Here is a 17831-nt window from a genome sequence, read left to right on the forward strand (position 1 = left end):
TGGAGTCGTGATCCAATGAGCATCAGATTTTCTTGAGTTCCGGAAGAAAGTGTCTGGAATCCAATTTTTCCAACCATATTGCTATTAAGCATAAGCACTTTCATTGAGCTGTTAAACTTTAGGCGACTATCATACCAAGTCTGGGCAAAAATTATATCTATGGTGTATTCCTAGAAAAGGAGAAACAACCATATAGTTTTTTTTATAATTAAACACACACACACCCAAAGCCTATATGTCAAATATTTTTTTTTAAAGTTAAACTTAAGGTCAGCGCCTTCATTGTGCTATGGACTCCTTTGCAGCGCTTGAGGAGTGCACGGCACTTTTAGGTTCTGATTTAAAAGGAGTAACTGAGGAATGGGGAACATGACTAAATCAGTTGCCAGAACAGCCAATTGGGACCATCAGTACCTAGACGTGAGCTAGAGCAGCCCCAAGGCTCACAATGCAGATAGAACTACTCTTTCACCAAGCATAACTTGGTTAGACATGCGTCTGACGAAGTGGGTATTCACCCACGAAAGCTCATGCTCCAATACATCTGTTAGTCTATAAGGTGCCACAAGACTCTCTGTTGCTTTTTACAGATCCAGACTAACATGGCTACCCCTCTGATACTTGGTTAGATCAGAGTTTCTAGGCCTGTTTTTTAGTTTTTGGTTGGTTTTTTTTCCATTATCTTGAACATTTTGTGAAAAGTTTTCCCATGGGTAAAATGTGGTCATTTTTCAACATTTCCATGTATGTCTCATGACAAAAATTATGGAATTTTTCTACCAGTCAAGTTAACACAGTTCAAAAAATTCATGAACACGCAGCAAGGGAAACCTCACTATTTGCCATGTAAATTGGTCATGAACACTCTCCGAATAAGGACAGAAGTCCACAGTAGGAAGGAAACCGTGTTAAAGAAAATCACATATCTGTTTCAGTCTGTAGGTAACATTTTATCTTGATGGAAAGTATTTTCCTTCGTAGATGTTTTATGTCCAGAACAGAAGAATGGTAATAAAAAAATCCAAAGAAGCCAGGATTCTCATTAGACAATTCACTCTGCATCTTCATATGACAATAGTAACTGTACAGTGTGGGAGGGGAGAAATTTTACTGCTCTGTTAGACTTGGGTTTTTTTGTTGATATTAGGGTTGGAAGGGACCTCAGGAGATCATCTAATCTAACCCCTGCTCAAAACCTTGGGCCAGATCTTCAGTAGGTGTAAACTAGCCATAGTTTCACTGAAGTTAATAGAGCCATTGCCAATTGACACCAGCTGGAGACCTGGCCTCTCCTAGATCTAATAACATAAAGCATAAGATCAATAAGAGATGCTGCTGTTTCACTGCCTCAGGAAAATCACTGTCTTAGTTTTAATTCCCCCCTCTGCAAAATGGGGATACTAATACTTGTGTCCCAGAAGGTAGTTAAGATTAAATTTAGTGTTTGTGAAACACTCAGAGACAAAAGCAATGAGCGTCATAGAAAAGACCACAAAGAAATGAATGATTCAGTGTTCAGTGCAGGTTTTGGATGGGGTACAGTAAATACGGCAGGGACTACTAATTGAATGATGATGATAAAAATATGAAGCAGCTGTCTCATTCCCTGAGCACTGTCCATCGTGTGCATTGAATGAAGCAGGGGGACATGTGGAAAAATACTATGTGATCATGTAATTAAAGATTGTATCAGAATGCATGTACACAAGGGAATAGAATTAATGTTCCATGGGCAATCTTAATTCTGACACTTCCTAATTTTCAAATGTTGCTTTTGCAACCTAGGGTGGAGGAAAAAGACACATGATTGAATCATGATGTTTGGCACATATTGCTAACCCTACTCTTCAACTGCTGGATGTTTGTTTTGTTTAGTTGACTATATAACAAAAAAGATCACATTTCATTGACGGGAGAACTAGTGTTTGAAGGTCTTTTTGATTAAGTATGTTGTGGCAGATATGGCAATTTTCTGAAAAAAAAAAACCTTACTGAGTTAAATGTAAGATCTTTGGAGTCCATTGTACTATAAGCAACGGTTATGTATTACAGTGGATTGGGATTGTATGTAACCTCTCTGGGGTGAAGATGGTATGCAAACAGTTGGAAGTGATATGAACTTCAAAAGACTGTGTTGAACAATGGCCCATACAAGAATGGATTTCTGAGCTAAGGCTGTTGTAACCACAGAAAAAACTCCTTTGTGGAGTTTTCAGTAAATGACTCTGACAAGAGCTCTTGGGCTTGACCTCTGGTAAGTTCATTTGAATGTGTGTAGGTTCTTTTATTGTTTTTAATAGGTTCTCTGTGCAGTGCTTTCACTTTAAGAATAAATGTGCTTGCTTAAAAAAGACTTTGGGAAAACTTATAACTGCTGGCAATTATGCTGTTCATAGCCTTTGAAGAGAAAGCAAAGTGCAGATGCTGGCTTGCTGTAGACATCACAACACAGTCAGGGAACTGTGTATCCTGGAAAAAAACCTTGTTGAGGATGGAGTGAAATGTTGGTCACTGCCCAAGAGAGGTGACTGCTGAGGAGCCAGGAGCCTAGAGTCAGTGCTTGTGAGGGACCATGGAGGGGAATACAAGTGCAGTTGTCCTGAACTTTGACATATGTTTTCAGAAGTGCCATGAGGGGGCAGAGATGACAAGGCAGACAAACCAAGGAGAGGATTCCACGGCTAATGGGATGAATGGAAGAAAACACAGAAAAGAGAGGTAGGAAAAGAGCCCAGGGGGAAACAAAATATCAGCTAAATAATTATAACATAACACACTTGGAACAAGTTATGTCTATAACAGTTAGGGTGACCAGATGTCCCGATTTTATAGGGACAGTCCCGATTTTGGGTCTTTTTCTTATATAGGCTCCTATTACCCCCACCCCCATCCCAGTTTTTCACATTTGCGGTCCGGTCACCCTAATAACAGTTTAAAGATGTTAAGTTACTGATACAGGGAAAGACAGTGACTTGCCCTTTTATATCACGAATGAGAAGAAGGGAATATAAGAACTGATTCATTATCCCACCCTGTGAAGAGTTCTATGGATCCACGTGTGTGGAGAATGCTCTGTCCCTACTCTCTTCCCCCTCCCTTGCCCCATATGCCAACCTGCACAGCTGAGCTAGCATGAGGGTGGCATAGCAGTAAAAGTCACTGACTTTGTGAATCAAGGAGGGGGAGATCAAGGAAGGAATTATTACCCTCCGTGTCACTGTTCTTTTCCTGGGGTGGAATAGCTATTTGGTCCCTTACATAGGGTGAAACAACTATCAATCATATCCACAATCTGGTCAGAAATTGCAAAGACTTTAAACACAATTACGATTTGAAGTGTCTCTGTTTTCTGAAAAATCGCTCTGCCAATAAGTGGAACTGTGGAACTTTGCTTATTGTTCTTGAGTGATTTCCTGTTCAAAAATTATCAGTGTATAAGGAAAAGGGTGGGAGGGAGGAGACTGGGGGCCTGTAACTGCTAATCATGAAGACTGACCTGGGATTATCTGGATCTAAAAGTCTGATTTATTTCCTGACAGCTACTAACACCAGCAGTTGTGGTTCCAGAGGTCAAATTAGGCCACCGGTTATGTCTGTGCAACCCCTTTGTCTTTAAATTTTCCCTGCAAAACAGACCTGACTCTCCATTTGCCTGTGCTTTGTGTAGTCAGCTACAGCAGTTCAAAGTGGGTGCAAAATGTTGCCAAGTCAGAATGGCAGCCAGCCTTTGGCACTCACTCTGCACTAGTGTAAATGCTCACACAAAACAATGGAGAACTTCCCTACCCCCCTCAAGTGACTTCAGTGGGCTGCACAAGTTTAACAGAAACTGAGTAAGTAATTCTTTTGAAGACTCATAAGAAAATAACAGATTCCAGCTCCCTCTTCTAGAGCTGCCTCTGCAGCATTAACAGGAGTAAAAAGTAGTCACTAGGTGAGTGAATCAGCAGATGATGTTTTCAATATACAAAAGGAGCAGACCAGGAGAGTAAGAAGGTGCCATTTTAAATATTCACTTTTCACAGCAGAGCTGCAAAAAAGAAATATGTCAAAGTAACATTACAGTCAAACCCTCCAGAGCAGGAAAATTTCAAGCAACCACACAACACTTACCACCCCAACAAATTAAGGTTAAAAAGGAAGAAAAACTACTAGACGATTTTGAAGAAAAACAGGGTTTCCAGCAAGGGAACGGCTGAACCAAGCTAGCTGCTTATATTATCTTACATTTTAGCTCTGAATACCAATTCTAGACATAGTCATAAATTGCACAGGTACTTAACTATTCCCCCTTTTTAAAAAAGGGCACAACTTTGCTAACACCGTGCATGCAGCATTTACCCCTTTCAAATACAACCTAATGCATAAAATATAATACAACAAAATTAATAATCTGTTGCTGAATAGTTCACTGCTGTGCAACATTGGACCTAATTCCATGGATCTGTGAGAGAGAGCAGCATGCTAATTGGAGTGTATTTTATATGGAAAACAGGAAATTAAGAGTAAAAATATCCTGATTATTTATGGGACAAACACAAATACAACCATATTTCCCTAAGCCAAAACTCCAAGAAATAGCATAAGACTTGCTTCAGCCAAAGTCTGAGATGAAGACTCAGAAAAGGTCTGGAGTGCAGCTTGCTTCAAATGAACTGCAGAGATGATGAAGAAAACCCATTTGATTCACCTCAGCTCAGTTCTCTCTAGAGGTCATTGCCCTCTTTGATTGATTCTGGCTGAAAACTTAAACTGAAAGAAAGAGTTTTCAAGAAAAAGAGAGAAATTTTTTTATTCTTCTTCAGGAAAATTAAAGAAAATATACTGGCATTCTGTCCTTATCAATAAGGAGAGCTATTATTAAATTCCACAGACACAGTTTGGTGTTGGGATAAAAGGGTTAAGCGATCAAGGCAGTCAAATACAAAATAGTGAAAATATGAGAAAATACAAAATAGTGAAAATATGAGCTAAGAGGAAGGAATGCATGGAATAAAGCTATCAGCATTAGCTGCTTTATCAGCATCTCACCAGCATTCTGTCCGTGAGCACTTATTTTCTCTCTCTCACACACACAAACCCCTCTACCTGCACGTAAGCAAGGGCTTTCAAGCAAGATCTCCAGTATTAAAATATTTAGCAGTCTTTCATTTATAACTACTCTAACAAAAGTTCCAAAATGTGGCTGCTCTCTTCTGTGAGTTATTTTAAAGCCTCCCTTTTTAAAACCTATGGGAACTGCTTCAGGCTTAGCAATGAATTCATCAACAGCAGATCCCCATGCCTGGGACCGAAGCTGAAGTTAAATTACTTGCTTCAGCAAACACTTTTGGTTATTTCCTTAGGGCCCTTTGGCCAGATCTGGGAAGCCCAATAAGTCGCAATACATTTTGACCTACAAATCTGACATTTTTGATATTGTGTTGATGGGGAGGAGAGGCAGCTGGGGCTTGTAGGAACTTTATTGAACAGAACACCGTTTCATCAATGGTTGGAAACTTTAAACCAATCAGATAATTCCCATTAACAGATCTTACTATAGGCTGTCATGTAAGCATATGCCAGGCCAATGGAAATAATACTGCAATGACATGTTCACAAGAAGTGTATAGAAAAAGTCCATTTGACTCCCTAAATTGTAATAATACAGCAGATAAATTCATATTCTTTGTTATTACATCTGATGTACACACTAATCTGGGCCATTATGAATGTGAACAAACAGACAAGTGGTTGTATAAATAAATAAATAAGAATTATTTTGACTCATCTGTATAAATTAGAGACTACTAATAAAAATCATGACTGTTAATTATTTTTCTACCTGAAATATTTATTAGAGCACTTCCTGCAATTATGGCACTTGAGAGTTTGGGTTTTATTTATTTGTTTTAAACACACAGGAGTTCCCTTGCTGAAAGTGATGCATTGCTTTTCATTTAAACATAAGGATGCCCACTGTTGCCATTCCTATAAAAACCTCAAAGCAATGAAAGAGAAGGCTAATCAGGCAAACAGCATCATAAGGTGAAAATACACAAAGAGCCATGGGGTGAATGTTGATAAGGGCTAGGGTTCATCTTCCCTTTTTTGGTTGACATCAGTGACCTGTAAACCTGAGTAATTGCACCTCTGACTTCTTGAGTTACACCCATTATCATCTAACTAGAGAGACTCAAGCAGCCCAATCATCCATAATTGAGCTGAAGGTACAAAGATGTGGGTGCAAATTTTAAGGGAACAAAACGCACAAGATTCAATCATGCTGTAAAATCTCAAAAATGCTTCAAAATTCAGTTTGAGGTAACCTCTATTAAAATGAGATTTGATCTATAATGTACAGATATTTATTGATACTTCAAAAAAAGAAACCTAATTAAATTATTTTATGCTAAGCCAACAAAAAAAAAGCTGTTTGAAGTAAAATGTCATTGATGCACTTTCCAAAGCACCTAAAACAAAACATGGTAATACAAATGTATAAGACTCAACCAAAAGTAATAAGCAAAGAAAAAGAAATAAAAAAACAAAGTACTTACTGTAAGCATCTGTGGTGCACAAATGCAGCCACAATGAGAAATCATCACTTCTCGATTAGAGTAGTATGTATATATGATGGCATAAACACAGGCTTTCTTCTAAGGATCTCAAATTGTATTTTAAATGTTAGTTAGGCAAGATGAACTGTAAAAGTAACTATTGCATGATAATGTGAAAAACCTAATAGAAATTAAGTTTGGTAGGATGATTCTCACAGCTCGAACACAACATCAAAAGGCAATATTTGCACAGGAAGGCTAGGAAGTAGTAATAATGTATAGGGATATATTTTGAAAAATATCTACTGTCTAATTGACAATGCAGGGGATAGCTCAGAAAGTGTTAAAAATGGTACAAGAAATGAAAGATAGTGAGTCTGTCCTACAGATCACCAAGAAAGGGGCTGATTTGAAATCACACAAAAAATTACCACAGTGCAGCCAAGTAGCCTGGGGGTAGGGCAGAATTGGATAGAAGAAGGGGAGGAGAGTGAAGACTATGAAGAGGGACATATGGTCTTGTATAGAATTAGCAGAATTTGATATTTACGTTTAATAGCAGATATTAAAAAAGCAGCAGATTTCCAGGTGGAATTCCATTTCCCAAGACTGTATATTTTCATTAATAATTTCAAATACTTTTTTAAAAGATACAGGTAATAGCGTAGATATATGTCAATAATTGAAATATATATAAAATATTGGAAAGCCAGGAAACATTAATACACCAAAACAAAAACCCTCTATGTCTTTGGTGATGGTTTGGCCATTCACATTGTTGTTGTGTCTAAGATGTCTAAGCTAGCATGAGCCAAATTTTCAGCTTGTATACATACAGCATACTCCACTGAAGTCAATGGAATTATATTAGTTTATAACAGTGGAGGATCTAGCACCATATATTTGTTAATTATCCATTGATCGTTTTAGATATGGAAAAACTAAGCCAACTGTGGTTTAAACAGCAGAGTTATATTATAGACAGATAGTCAAAACTGAGCTGGTTGGATATATATGACTTTAAAATTTCACTACAGCATAAAGTTGCCTAGGTATACAGTGTTAAAAATGACAAAAGCCATACATCAAAGGATTCATAGATGGCATGCACAAATCAGGGTATTCCTTCCACTGAAGGGCATTTTAATAAAAACTTTGCAGAACCATAAATAGATCAACTCCTGTAGATAGTAAGTCTGTTAAGAGACAATTGCCCAGATGCTCAGTGGTGGCTGAGAAGAGCACAATGTTATTTGGGAGAGTGATGCAAAGATGACATTGCCATTCTGGACCAGTTCTAGTTCAATCCCTGAAAGCTGCTTTAGCCTGTGCCAACTGTCCAAAAGTTCCCTTAGAGACACTTCCTTTTCTTTTCTCTCCCAGCCACATCCCTTGCACCCGCCATGGGAAGGGAGAGTGGCATAGGATCTGCTATGCCATACCACATAACTGGAAGATCCTCATATACTGCGGTAATCTTCCTATAAGTGGATATGAAAGTTCTGCGTTACTTTACAATAGCTGTGATGTGAGGCAAAGCAATGGCAATGCAAGATCTGGAGCAATAAATTGAATCTACTGTGAAATACCCAAATGCCTGTACAGAAAATGTGAAGTAAACTGATATTTGTTCAGTACTGTGTATGTTTATAGGGTCATGTGAAATTATAAAACAACAGTGATTAATAATTTAATACTAGTAGGCATATGGATTCTAAAACTAAGTACATTTCAAAGCAAAGCACAATTCAACTGCCAAGCTTACTAAAGTAGTATTTAGACATCTGCTTACTCATTGTTTACATATATATAGATATATAATTTCAGCAAACATCATATATACATGTGGATAACAAATCAGCTATCATACATAATGCTGACTGGAACAAAAAATATTAAAAATCCACCTTTCCTTATTAAGAAAAGTAAATTGAAAAAACTGTATTCTGTTAGCTCAATTCAAAGAGAGACTAGAGCTTTAAAAGCTGAGGGGGTTTCCAGAGTTGAGCAAAGGTTGGCACTGCTGACCTGACCTGAGAGTAGAGCATCATGGAAGACATACTGTCATAGAAAAAAAACTACAGAGAGAATTGTATACAATATGCAAATAGAAGCCACATAAGTTGTTTGGATTCAGTGATCTAGAAGTTTAGAATCCTCACCCCAAATTCTGACTAATTTACATATATGGGTACAGGTTATATGCATATCTACACCTGTGAATCTTAGTAAGCTTCATTCACCACCACCCTTTTCTCTCCCTCACCATGCCAAACCGAGAGACTCTACTGACTGTGGCATGTTCCTCTTAGACATAATTGCACTCCAACCACCAAGCAAAGCTGCCAAGTAAAGCTTTAGGAATTGGTTCACTCTCAATGTCTGTTCAGTTCACAAACTCATCATGAGCCAAAACCTAGAGGGTTCACATAGCTCTGGAAATAGATGACGAGTTGCTGTGCTGGGACAGTTATTTATTATACATTTCTTGTGTGTCTTACCTGGAACTATAATTTACTTTTTAAGAATAGGTTTAGGGCACTACACCATACAAATGTATTTATTTAGAATAGATTTGTCCATTTTTCCTACATGTGTTTCAACTCCTCCTGTAGATGATTCCACCAGTGTGTGTCAATAAGACTAGTTACATGTGTAAACTGAAGTACTTTCCTAAAGCATATGCAAGATCAGGCCCTTACTCCCTACAACTAATACAAATAGCTACAGTACCTCTCTCCAAGTATCACTCTTTATTTATACTGGTCACTTTACATTCATTAAATAGAACACTTAATAACATCCAGTTTCAATTACAGTTAAGTGATGCAATATTAGGTGTTACATTTTTCAGCATAGGAACAATGAATGTCTACAGTAATGTACTTTCTGACCAAGACTGTTTCTATTCTGATGTGTTTAATGTATATTGTATGATACTTTAACTGAATTTTAACAGAACAAGTTTCTGTTCTTTAAAAGGCATTAAAAGGAAAAGTAACTGAAATCCTGTGTCACATTCCCAATGCACCAAACTACAAAGCATTCTATACTAGGACAAATAAAGGGCAATGCTTAGTAATCTATATCGATGCATTTATACCTTATCAGCCACAGGGAAATGAGCCTCACCAACATTTACAAATGAAGTATTGCTTCTTAGTGAAATAAAAATGGCATTTAAAAATTGATATTTAAAGGTAACCATCAGCAAGTACTACAGATCAAAGTAATGAATGGTGCAATAAGATGAGAAAAACCAAGCCTTACAACTGCCCATGACATTCCCTATGCCTAGTGAAGCAACGTTTGATGTACCGTGTGAATCTTTGACGTATCCAGTGCTTTTGCTCCTTATTAAAAATAATGGTGCTTTGCTTTAAAGTATGGCTGTTAGCTTGCTGTAACAGGAGCCTTCAATGGATAACTAGCAAGAGTCACACAGAAGTTACACAAGCTAAAAAAAAGAGAGAGTCAAGTTCAGGAATAATAAGGAAATGAAACTGTAAGACTGAAGTATAATTACAGGAATGTATTCTAGTCAGAAGTTCTACAACCAAAAATCCATGAATATACTTTAAAAGTTGAATAAATAGTGCCATCTTGATTGACATTCAAGAAAAAAATAACCACCACACTAAAACAGAAGCAGATCCAAAACTGTTACCTAAATATTAAAGATGTGGGAGTCAGCCAAGATAGAGATTTTTCTTTTTTATACAGTTTTAATCAAAAACATGTAAGCAAAAAGTTTTTTCCACAATCATTATGTGCACTTTCCATTAGTGAGTAACTATACAATCTCATTAAAGTGTCTCCTGTCTTTATTACCCATTCTCCTCTCCATTATTGTTTCCCCTCTATAGTATCCTGTGTGAAACTAGATTGTGCATAATTCAGGGGCAGGGATCATATGTGGTTTATCTGTGCTGTGAAGTGCCTAGAATGCCTTTTGGCTCCGTAAAATAACTGCATTTCCTAATTATGGAACTTTTCCTGTATTCCTTCCCCCAAAATTCACATTACTGCAGTGTAAGTATGCATTGATTTTAATGATAGTTTTGGATTAACAAAAATTACAGGATGTCAAGGATGGTATAAAAGAAGTATGGGGAGCTTGTCATTCCCCTTTTCAATCACTGTAACATGCCTCTTGCATGGCCTTTCCAAAACTGAAAAGCAAGGGATTGCCACAGTTCCACTGCATGCAGGAAAGGACAGAGAAAGTCTTTGCTCAGGAACTTGTATCACCTGCACACTTTGGAGCAGTGCTACACAAAAGCTCACTCCATGGAGAGAGACAGAGCAGAGATAGCCAGCAAAGTCCATAGACTATGCAGATCCACTAGATTCATAGCCAATTCCACTACTTCAAACTGGTACTAGCAGACATAATGTGGCTCTGTACCTGGCTCCTGTCTGGGAGAAGGAAAGGATTCTATCATCTGGACCCCCATGCGGATCTACACATAGATGGGCTTGCATGGGGATAAGAACAGGAAACTCATTGTGTGATCTGGGCTTAAGTTCTATGCTGATAGGACCTGTGCCTCAGCAGAACTTACTGCTGTAACCAGGGCAATGGTCATTCAAAATGCTCTTAGCCATATCTTGTGTGTCTACTGTATGATGCCAAAGACTAGACAGATTTGTCCACGTACAGTACAAGTAAAGTATTTACTCAAGCACCTGGTGTCTGTAGATATTCACAGACCATATGGTGTCTGAAAACACCCTTTAGGCACAAGAGAATGATTATCATGTCCACACCATTTAAAATTTATGTAGAACTTTAGTAAATTAAATCCTGGCAGCCAACACCTACAAAATGGTGCAATCAAAGACAAATTCTACCAAATATCTCACATACACTTACAGCCTCTTTTTCCACACAAGTATAAACGTGTTCATCAGGTAGAAGAAGTAGGGGACAAAGACTAAAATCAGAAAGGTAATTGATTTGCTCTTCATAATATACATCCTTCTATCAAACTAGCTCAGAAACAGCAACTCATATGACATACTACTTCAGTGTTATATTCTGTTACAAAAAAGCTGTTTATGACTATATTTTGTCATACGACCAGACTAAATAATAGGACACCACAACTCTCCAAAATACGTTATTTATAAATATTGTCGTGAATTATGCCTTCCAATTTTAGTGGTTTTACAATAATGCCTTTAAAATATTATAAACTCCCCTCCCCTGCCATCCCCCTTTTGCTTTTCAGAGTAGACTAATTGCTTATACAGTGGAAACAAACTGATGATATACAAACTGTTGTCAAAATGTACAAACTAGAAACAATACAGAAGTTATTTTGCTCTAATCTCTTTAGGGTAGTAGTATAATATGTTACATGTAACAATAAGTATATATAAGTGTATATATGAAAGAGGTGCAATTTCTTCATTTGTGTGTTCTTTACATCTGTGTACCACTAAGTTACAGAAGGTTTTGAAAAATTGTCCAATTTTATTGAATTCACATATTTTACACCATTAGAGCACAACCAGCAGTCTACATGCAGCTCAACTTGGTGCTTCTTGTGGTCAATGATCAGCCCAGTTTCATTGGCACTAAATACCAAAAGCACTTTAAAAGGCTTTAGAAGATAAGGTATTACCATCCTTTTCAGAAGCTATAACAACATCTTAATTCAAATATGGATTGTACACTTCAAAGCTACAAAGTATTTTTAAAGCATCCTCCAAATACCATTCTAACTGCAGTATATTAGCATCCAAATCTGGAGACTTACTGGCTGAAAAAACTGTAGAATTTTGGGTGTTTAACTTGAAATCAGTAATTGAAAGAAAAATCTGCTTCCCTGTTAACTCCTTCCTAACAGAAGTGAAGTCTGCCACTCACTGCATAGCAGAGGCTGACAAAAAAGCCAACAGATGCCCTGAGAGTACAAAGTGGAGCCTTGTCTTCAACTCGGCACATTAGAGTCTTCCTTCACATTGAAATCAACCTAGTCCAGGAGCAGAGATATCCTCTTTACCTAATCATGGCCTGGAGTATGGAATGATGATGAATGAGATGTTTGTGTAAGGAGAGGGAGAATGGAGAAACTAGGAGAGGGAAACTAACCATTTTATTGGTTTTAGGATAGAAGAAAAGAGAAAAAGAGTCATGAAAGAAGAACAATAGCAGATAAAGAGAGGAAAAGGTAGTAACAACTAAAAAAAATCAAGATTATTATATTTTTTTTATGCCAGATAAAACATTATGGGAGACATTACAGCAACTCAGATGAAGTCGTGTAAATATACTTGCAACATAATGTCCATGGGTGGGTCAATAGAGGTGGGGATCAAATCTGTGAACTTTGGACCTGAAACAATGAGCCTCTGTTGTCTGCACTGAAAAGTAAGGTTATAGCAAGCTCATCAACCTCAGCCACCAATAGAGGGAGACAAAGGACCACAGAGCAGATGTGGGTTACATATTTGTGAAACATTGTTGCCCTTACACCTCTGCATTTTCCCAGTTTTATACTTTCTATTATAACAACATATTTTCCTTTTTTTAATACAATTGCACATTTTTAGGTGTATATTTCTCTATTTCATTGAGGATATAAACGTTTGATTTAATTATATATTCATGTAAACTTATGCAAGAAACCCAACAGGCAAAGCCTTACGGATGTCTTTCTAAACTTCGGGCTACAGTGCTTCCATATCTGTGATATTTAGTTCTCCCTTGATATTAAAAACGTATGGGGAACAAAAGGGCTTTGTTTTGTTTTGTTTTGTTTTTTTAGCGGGGTGGATTTGTCTGTCTCCAGTATCAGTAGTTTTTCCTTTCATAAGCTTTTTTTTTTTTTAATGAAATGCATGATATCTGACCCGAAGCCATACACTGTTAGTATATTTCATAAACAAAAGAGGATGGTGATTTTAATTTATTTCAGATAAATAAGTGAGCCTATAGTTGACATGGACCAAACTGCAACATTCTCCCCACCTACCTTTACACTGGTCAGCGGTTACTCACATGGACAGTTGCATTGACTTCAGTGGAGTACTCTAGCTAGTAACTGCTCAACAATATGAGTAAGAAGATCATAATCTGGGCCCAAAGTAGAAAAAGTACAACGTTAACACAGGCGATTTCTTCAGGGCCAGACTGTGATACTCATACTACACTAACACACACCTTACTCCACCAAGTAGCCCCACTGACTGCAATGGGACTGCTTATGGTGAGAAATACTATTGAACCAGTAGCAAGCATCTATCATAATCTGACCCAATAAGAGCACTGACAGATGAACAAATACAGAAGGTGGGGAAGGAGTTATAAAGTCATGCAGTTTGAGGCTAAAAGAGACCACCAGGCCATCTATTCTGACCTCCTGTATATTACAGGCCACCAACACTACATCCAGCATCTGCACAGTAAACCCAACAACTTAAATTAGATTGCTGTCCACTGATGCTAGTGTTTGACAGAAGAGGCTGCTATTATTTGCTACACCCTTGGACAGGTGGCTGCTTAGCCACATATGCTGCTTAGCCACATACGCTGTTGCCACAATGAACTCTTTCAGGGACTGCTGAGGGAAACTAGGTGTGGGGAGTGGAGGTGAAAGGAGGCTGCAATAGGCAGACAGATGGGGTTGCAGAAGCTTGCTACAGGGAGGGTGGAGATCGGATAGCTTTCCACTTCCCCACTGCTCCTCTGCTCTCCCCTCTCAGGGGCTTTTCACTTATTCCTTCCCATATAGCCCTGAAGTACCTGCAGTCATGCCAGAGGCCTTTGGGCTTCTAAGGCTATTAGGGTAAAATATATATCCTTGGCCATAGGTCATACCATCTACTTTAGGTTTTTCTAAGGCACCTATTACCTTGGTATGTAAGCAACGCATACATTTCCTGCTTTTTGAGAGCTTGTGTTTAGATAGACCATGATAAATCATTATGTGCAAAACACTGGACCTCCTTTATAATCATTTAAGGTAAACATTTATAAAAAGCTCAGAAACTTCTAACACTGCAATGTGCACGTTCTTTACCTTTTTAAGTACTCACATGCTGTATGAATGCAAGAGTTTGTCTGATGTGGGACATGTGTGTATGAGGGTAGAGGGTACAATGAGCTGATCTCATCCATGCAAAGGGGCCAGATCCATGAACTTGAGGACAGAGATTGTGAGTGCAAGGATTGCTAACGGCTCATCTTATCAGGAGCAACAGCCAATAGAGAGGACTCTTTTGCAGGGGATGGCATACACTGACTCCTTTTTAAGCTGCCAATATTTTTCATGAGAAACTACATATATTGTAAAAGTAAAATAATGCAAATAGTTGAAGAAACTGCATACAACCAATATCAATCAAGAATGCTGTTACTTCAATCTTTTACAAAATAGTTCCTTTTAAATAGTCCTCCAGCTGGTGTACATCAGCATACCCCCTTGAAATCAGTTGAGACACAGCAACATATACCAATGGGAGAAGGCCTGGTGAGACTACCTAAGAGTTGTAAGAACAGCCAAAAAAATGCAGTTTCATATTTCTCCCGCTCTCCATCCCTATGAAAATTACTCCATAAAACTACTGTTAATTCACAAGTGCCAGCTCAACTCTTATTTTTCTTCATGAATTAAGATTTGAACTGGTGAATACTAAAATATTGGACTAGATCCTTAGCTAGTGTAAACCAGCAAAGCTCCATTGACTTTAGTGAACTACCCTGATTTATCTCAGCTGAAAAGCTGATGCATTATGTTTGGTAGATCGTTTGGTTTTATTTTTCATTAATTACCATTTTTGGCGATGGATTTTAATAAGAAAACTATTCTCAACATACTTTAAAAATTAAAATTCATGAAAGTACAGAGAATCTTCAGCTTCTGTCATAATGGTATCATAATTCAATTTAAAAACATAATATAAATGTTCTTTAACACTACAGGGGTACACCAGACTTGGATAAAAGTTAGAGGAGTTAAAGGCATTAATCTGAATAAAGATAGTGGTAATTCTTATTTATCCAAATATATTTTTCACTCAATCAGGACTTACCATATTGATTGGATCAACTGGGCCAATGCTGTTAACATAGACATCTGTTTCAATTACCGTAGTTCTCACTAAACAAAAGAGTAGCCATAATAATTACATATGTAATCAACTCTATATACTGTATGCTGTTAATGTAACTTATATTTATTAAAATAAGAATAAAAGTGATCCTCTTATCAAATACAGAAGGAGTAGTCATTGCATAAGATTGGCTTTTGACCACAGTCCACAGAATCACATGAAGCATAACTCCCTTTTTTCATTGTCATTAAATGACAATTATAAACATGAATCTTTGTTTCATACTGGAAAAATTTACCTTTTTCTGATATGTTTTGTAACTATATGAAGCAGTGATGGAAAAAGGTCAGGTGGAGGAAGAAAATGAAAAGATTCATCCATCAAAATAAAATTTGAATCATAAACAGAAAGAAGAAAATGTTTGGAAAATCATGTGTACAGCAATCCATCAGGTCTAGGAGTAAACATGTCTACATACTGCACAGAAGAAAAATCTCAGTGTAATTTGTCAATTTTTATTGAAGATGTGTAGGAATAATAAAATGGCTTTTAGCAGTTTTCTTCAGTCTATGTAATATATTCCAATGAAAACATACCTGAAGATGCATTAATAATTCTTATCAGCTAGATCAATATGTCACTTCATAGACAAAATTTTAGAACACTTAAAATATTCAACATTTAAATGACTTTCATTTCATAATACAAGGAAGACAGTCTAAAGTGTTCAGCAAAAACTAGCTTCTTTAAAGAGATCATTTTCTAAAAGAGGAAGGATAATTGCATTCAATTTATTTGGATAGTCTCTTAAAATACCTGTCAGCCTTATACAGGTCTTCTGTATAGGTGTCACAGGATGGATGCAGTACCTTCCCCCAGCTGGTTAATAGGATGGGAATTTGAGAGTGAGAGAGGCCAGCACTCCAGCCAATAGATCTATTGGTTTTTTAAAACATTGTTACTATGAATTTTTGCTTTTTCTAACTTCATATTGCAGAATGCGTGAAGATACACATGAAGGGAAGAGGACATGTCATGCAGCACCTCACAACAGGGCAGGAAGAATTAAGGTCCTGTGGCATCATTGTCCTAGCCAAGAGGACTGGGCAGAATAAAATGTAGTGGGTGTGGCTGGAAGATTTTTAAAATGAAGCCCCTTTGTCCCTCTGCTGATTTATGGGCAGAAAGGGAAAAAGAGCCACAAGGAAAGTATTTAATATAGAACTAAATTTTTCCACCTTTCTCGTTGACCCAAGTGAAGTTCTATTTTCTCAGGTCCAAAGAACATTTGAGGTCATATGACATGGCTGTACAGACGTGATGAAGGGCTGTGTAGATACTGTGGGCACACTTGTGGTCTCTAGAATGGGCCTCTCCTAGTTTGTAGAGAGATCCATGAGATAAGGGTCCTTGTGTGAGGTGCCACAAGGTTCCATCTGTCTACACTCCTCCTGTTCAATGCATTCAGGGTGCTGTTAATGGGCAGGAGAATGAGGTGAAACCTGTCTCCCCTGAACATCATTGGCCAAAGCTCCATTGCAGCTGATCCAGCAGAATAGATAACCTAATCACAGAATGAGAGCAGAGTTTAGATGACATCAGGATGGAGGATGCTCAATTCAGACAAGACAGAAGTAAAGCTGGCAAGAAGGGGAAAACATCTAGTAATGGCTTCTGACTAGGGGAGTGTGGCCTCCTTTCATACTGCAAGTTTGCATTTTGAGGGTCCTTGTGAATCTCATGTTGCTCAGGCATGCCCATTTAATAGCGGGACCATGTGTCTTCTACAAGGAGTGTCACTTTTTCTTTTGGATCTAGGCAGTGCCTGTCTAGAACAGGTCAAAAATGAGGGTGAAGGAAACAAAGACTGGAGTGGGGAGTGATGAAAACAGTGAACATCTTTATTTTTTCCATTTTAATTCACATTGGAAGCTCTGAAAATGTCAACCATCTCAATCCATGTTTTTGTCACTTTGAGAACTGACCATGCATGGTGTGACATTACACGCCATATGTTTCATGGAAATATGGGTGTGAACATAAGGTAACTGGAATATGCTTTATGCAAAAGGTCTCTTGTAAGGTCTCATAAGAAAGGTTCTAACCTACTGAATATATTCATCCTAATTGTATGCATGTATCATTCTTGTATCTGAAACTAGAAATATGAAGTATAACTCTGAGGTCCTATTGTAATTATGGAAAGTGTGGGCCATTAATGGTGGTTTA

General features: G+C 37.7%; 1 protein-coding gene across 1 annotated transcript in view; it reads right to left on the minus strand.

Moving 5' to 3' along the window:
• GABRG1 (gamma-aminobutyric acid type A receptor gamma1 subunit) overlaps positions 1–17831 on the minus strand; it is a 66622-nt gene that overhangs the window by 22075 nt on the left and 26716 nt on the right. The window contains 3 exon segments of the mRNA XM_030565214.1: positions 2–65; positions 68–170; positions 15582–15649. Of these exon segments, the coding sequence (XP_030421074.1) occupies positions 2–65; positions 68–170; positions 15582–15649 (235 nt within the window).

The sequence above is a fragment of the Gopherus evgoodei genome, chromosome 5 (genome assembly GCF_007399415.2).
Source record: "Gopherus evgoodei ecotype Sinaloan lineage chromosome 5, rGopEvg1_v1.p, whole genome shotgun sequence".
NCBI classification, from domain to species: Eukaryota; Metazoa; Chordata; order Testudines; family Testudinidae; genus Gopherus; species Gopherus evgoodei.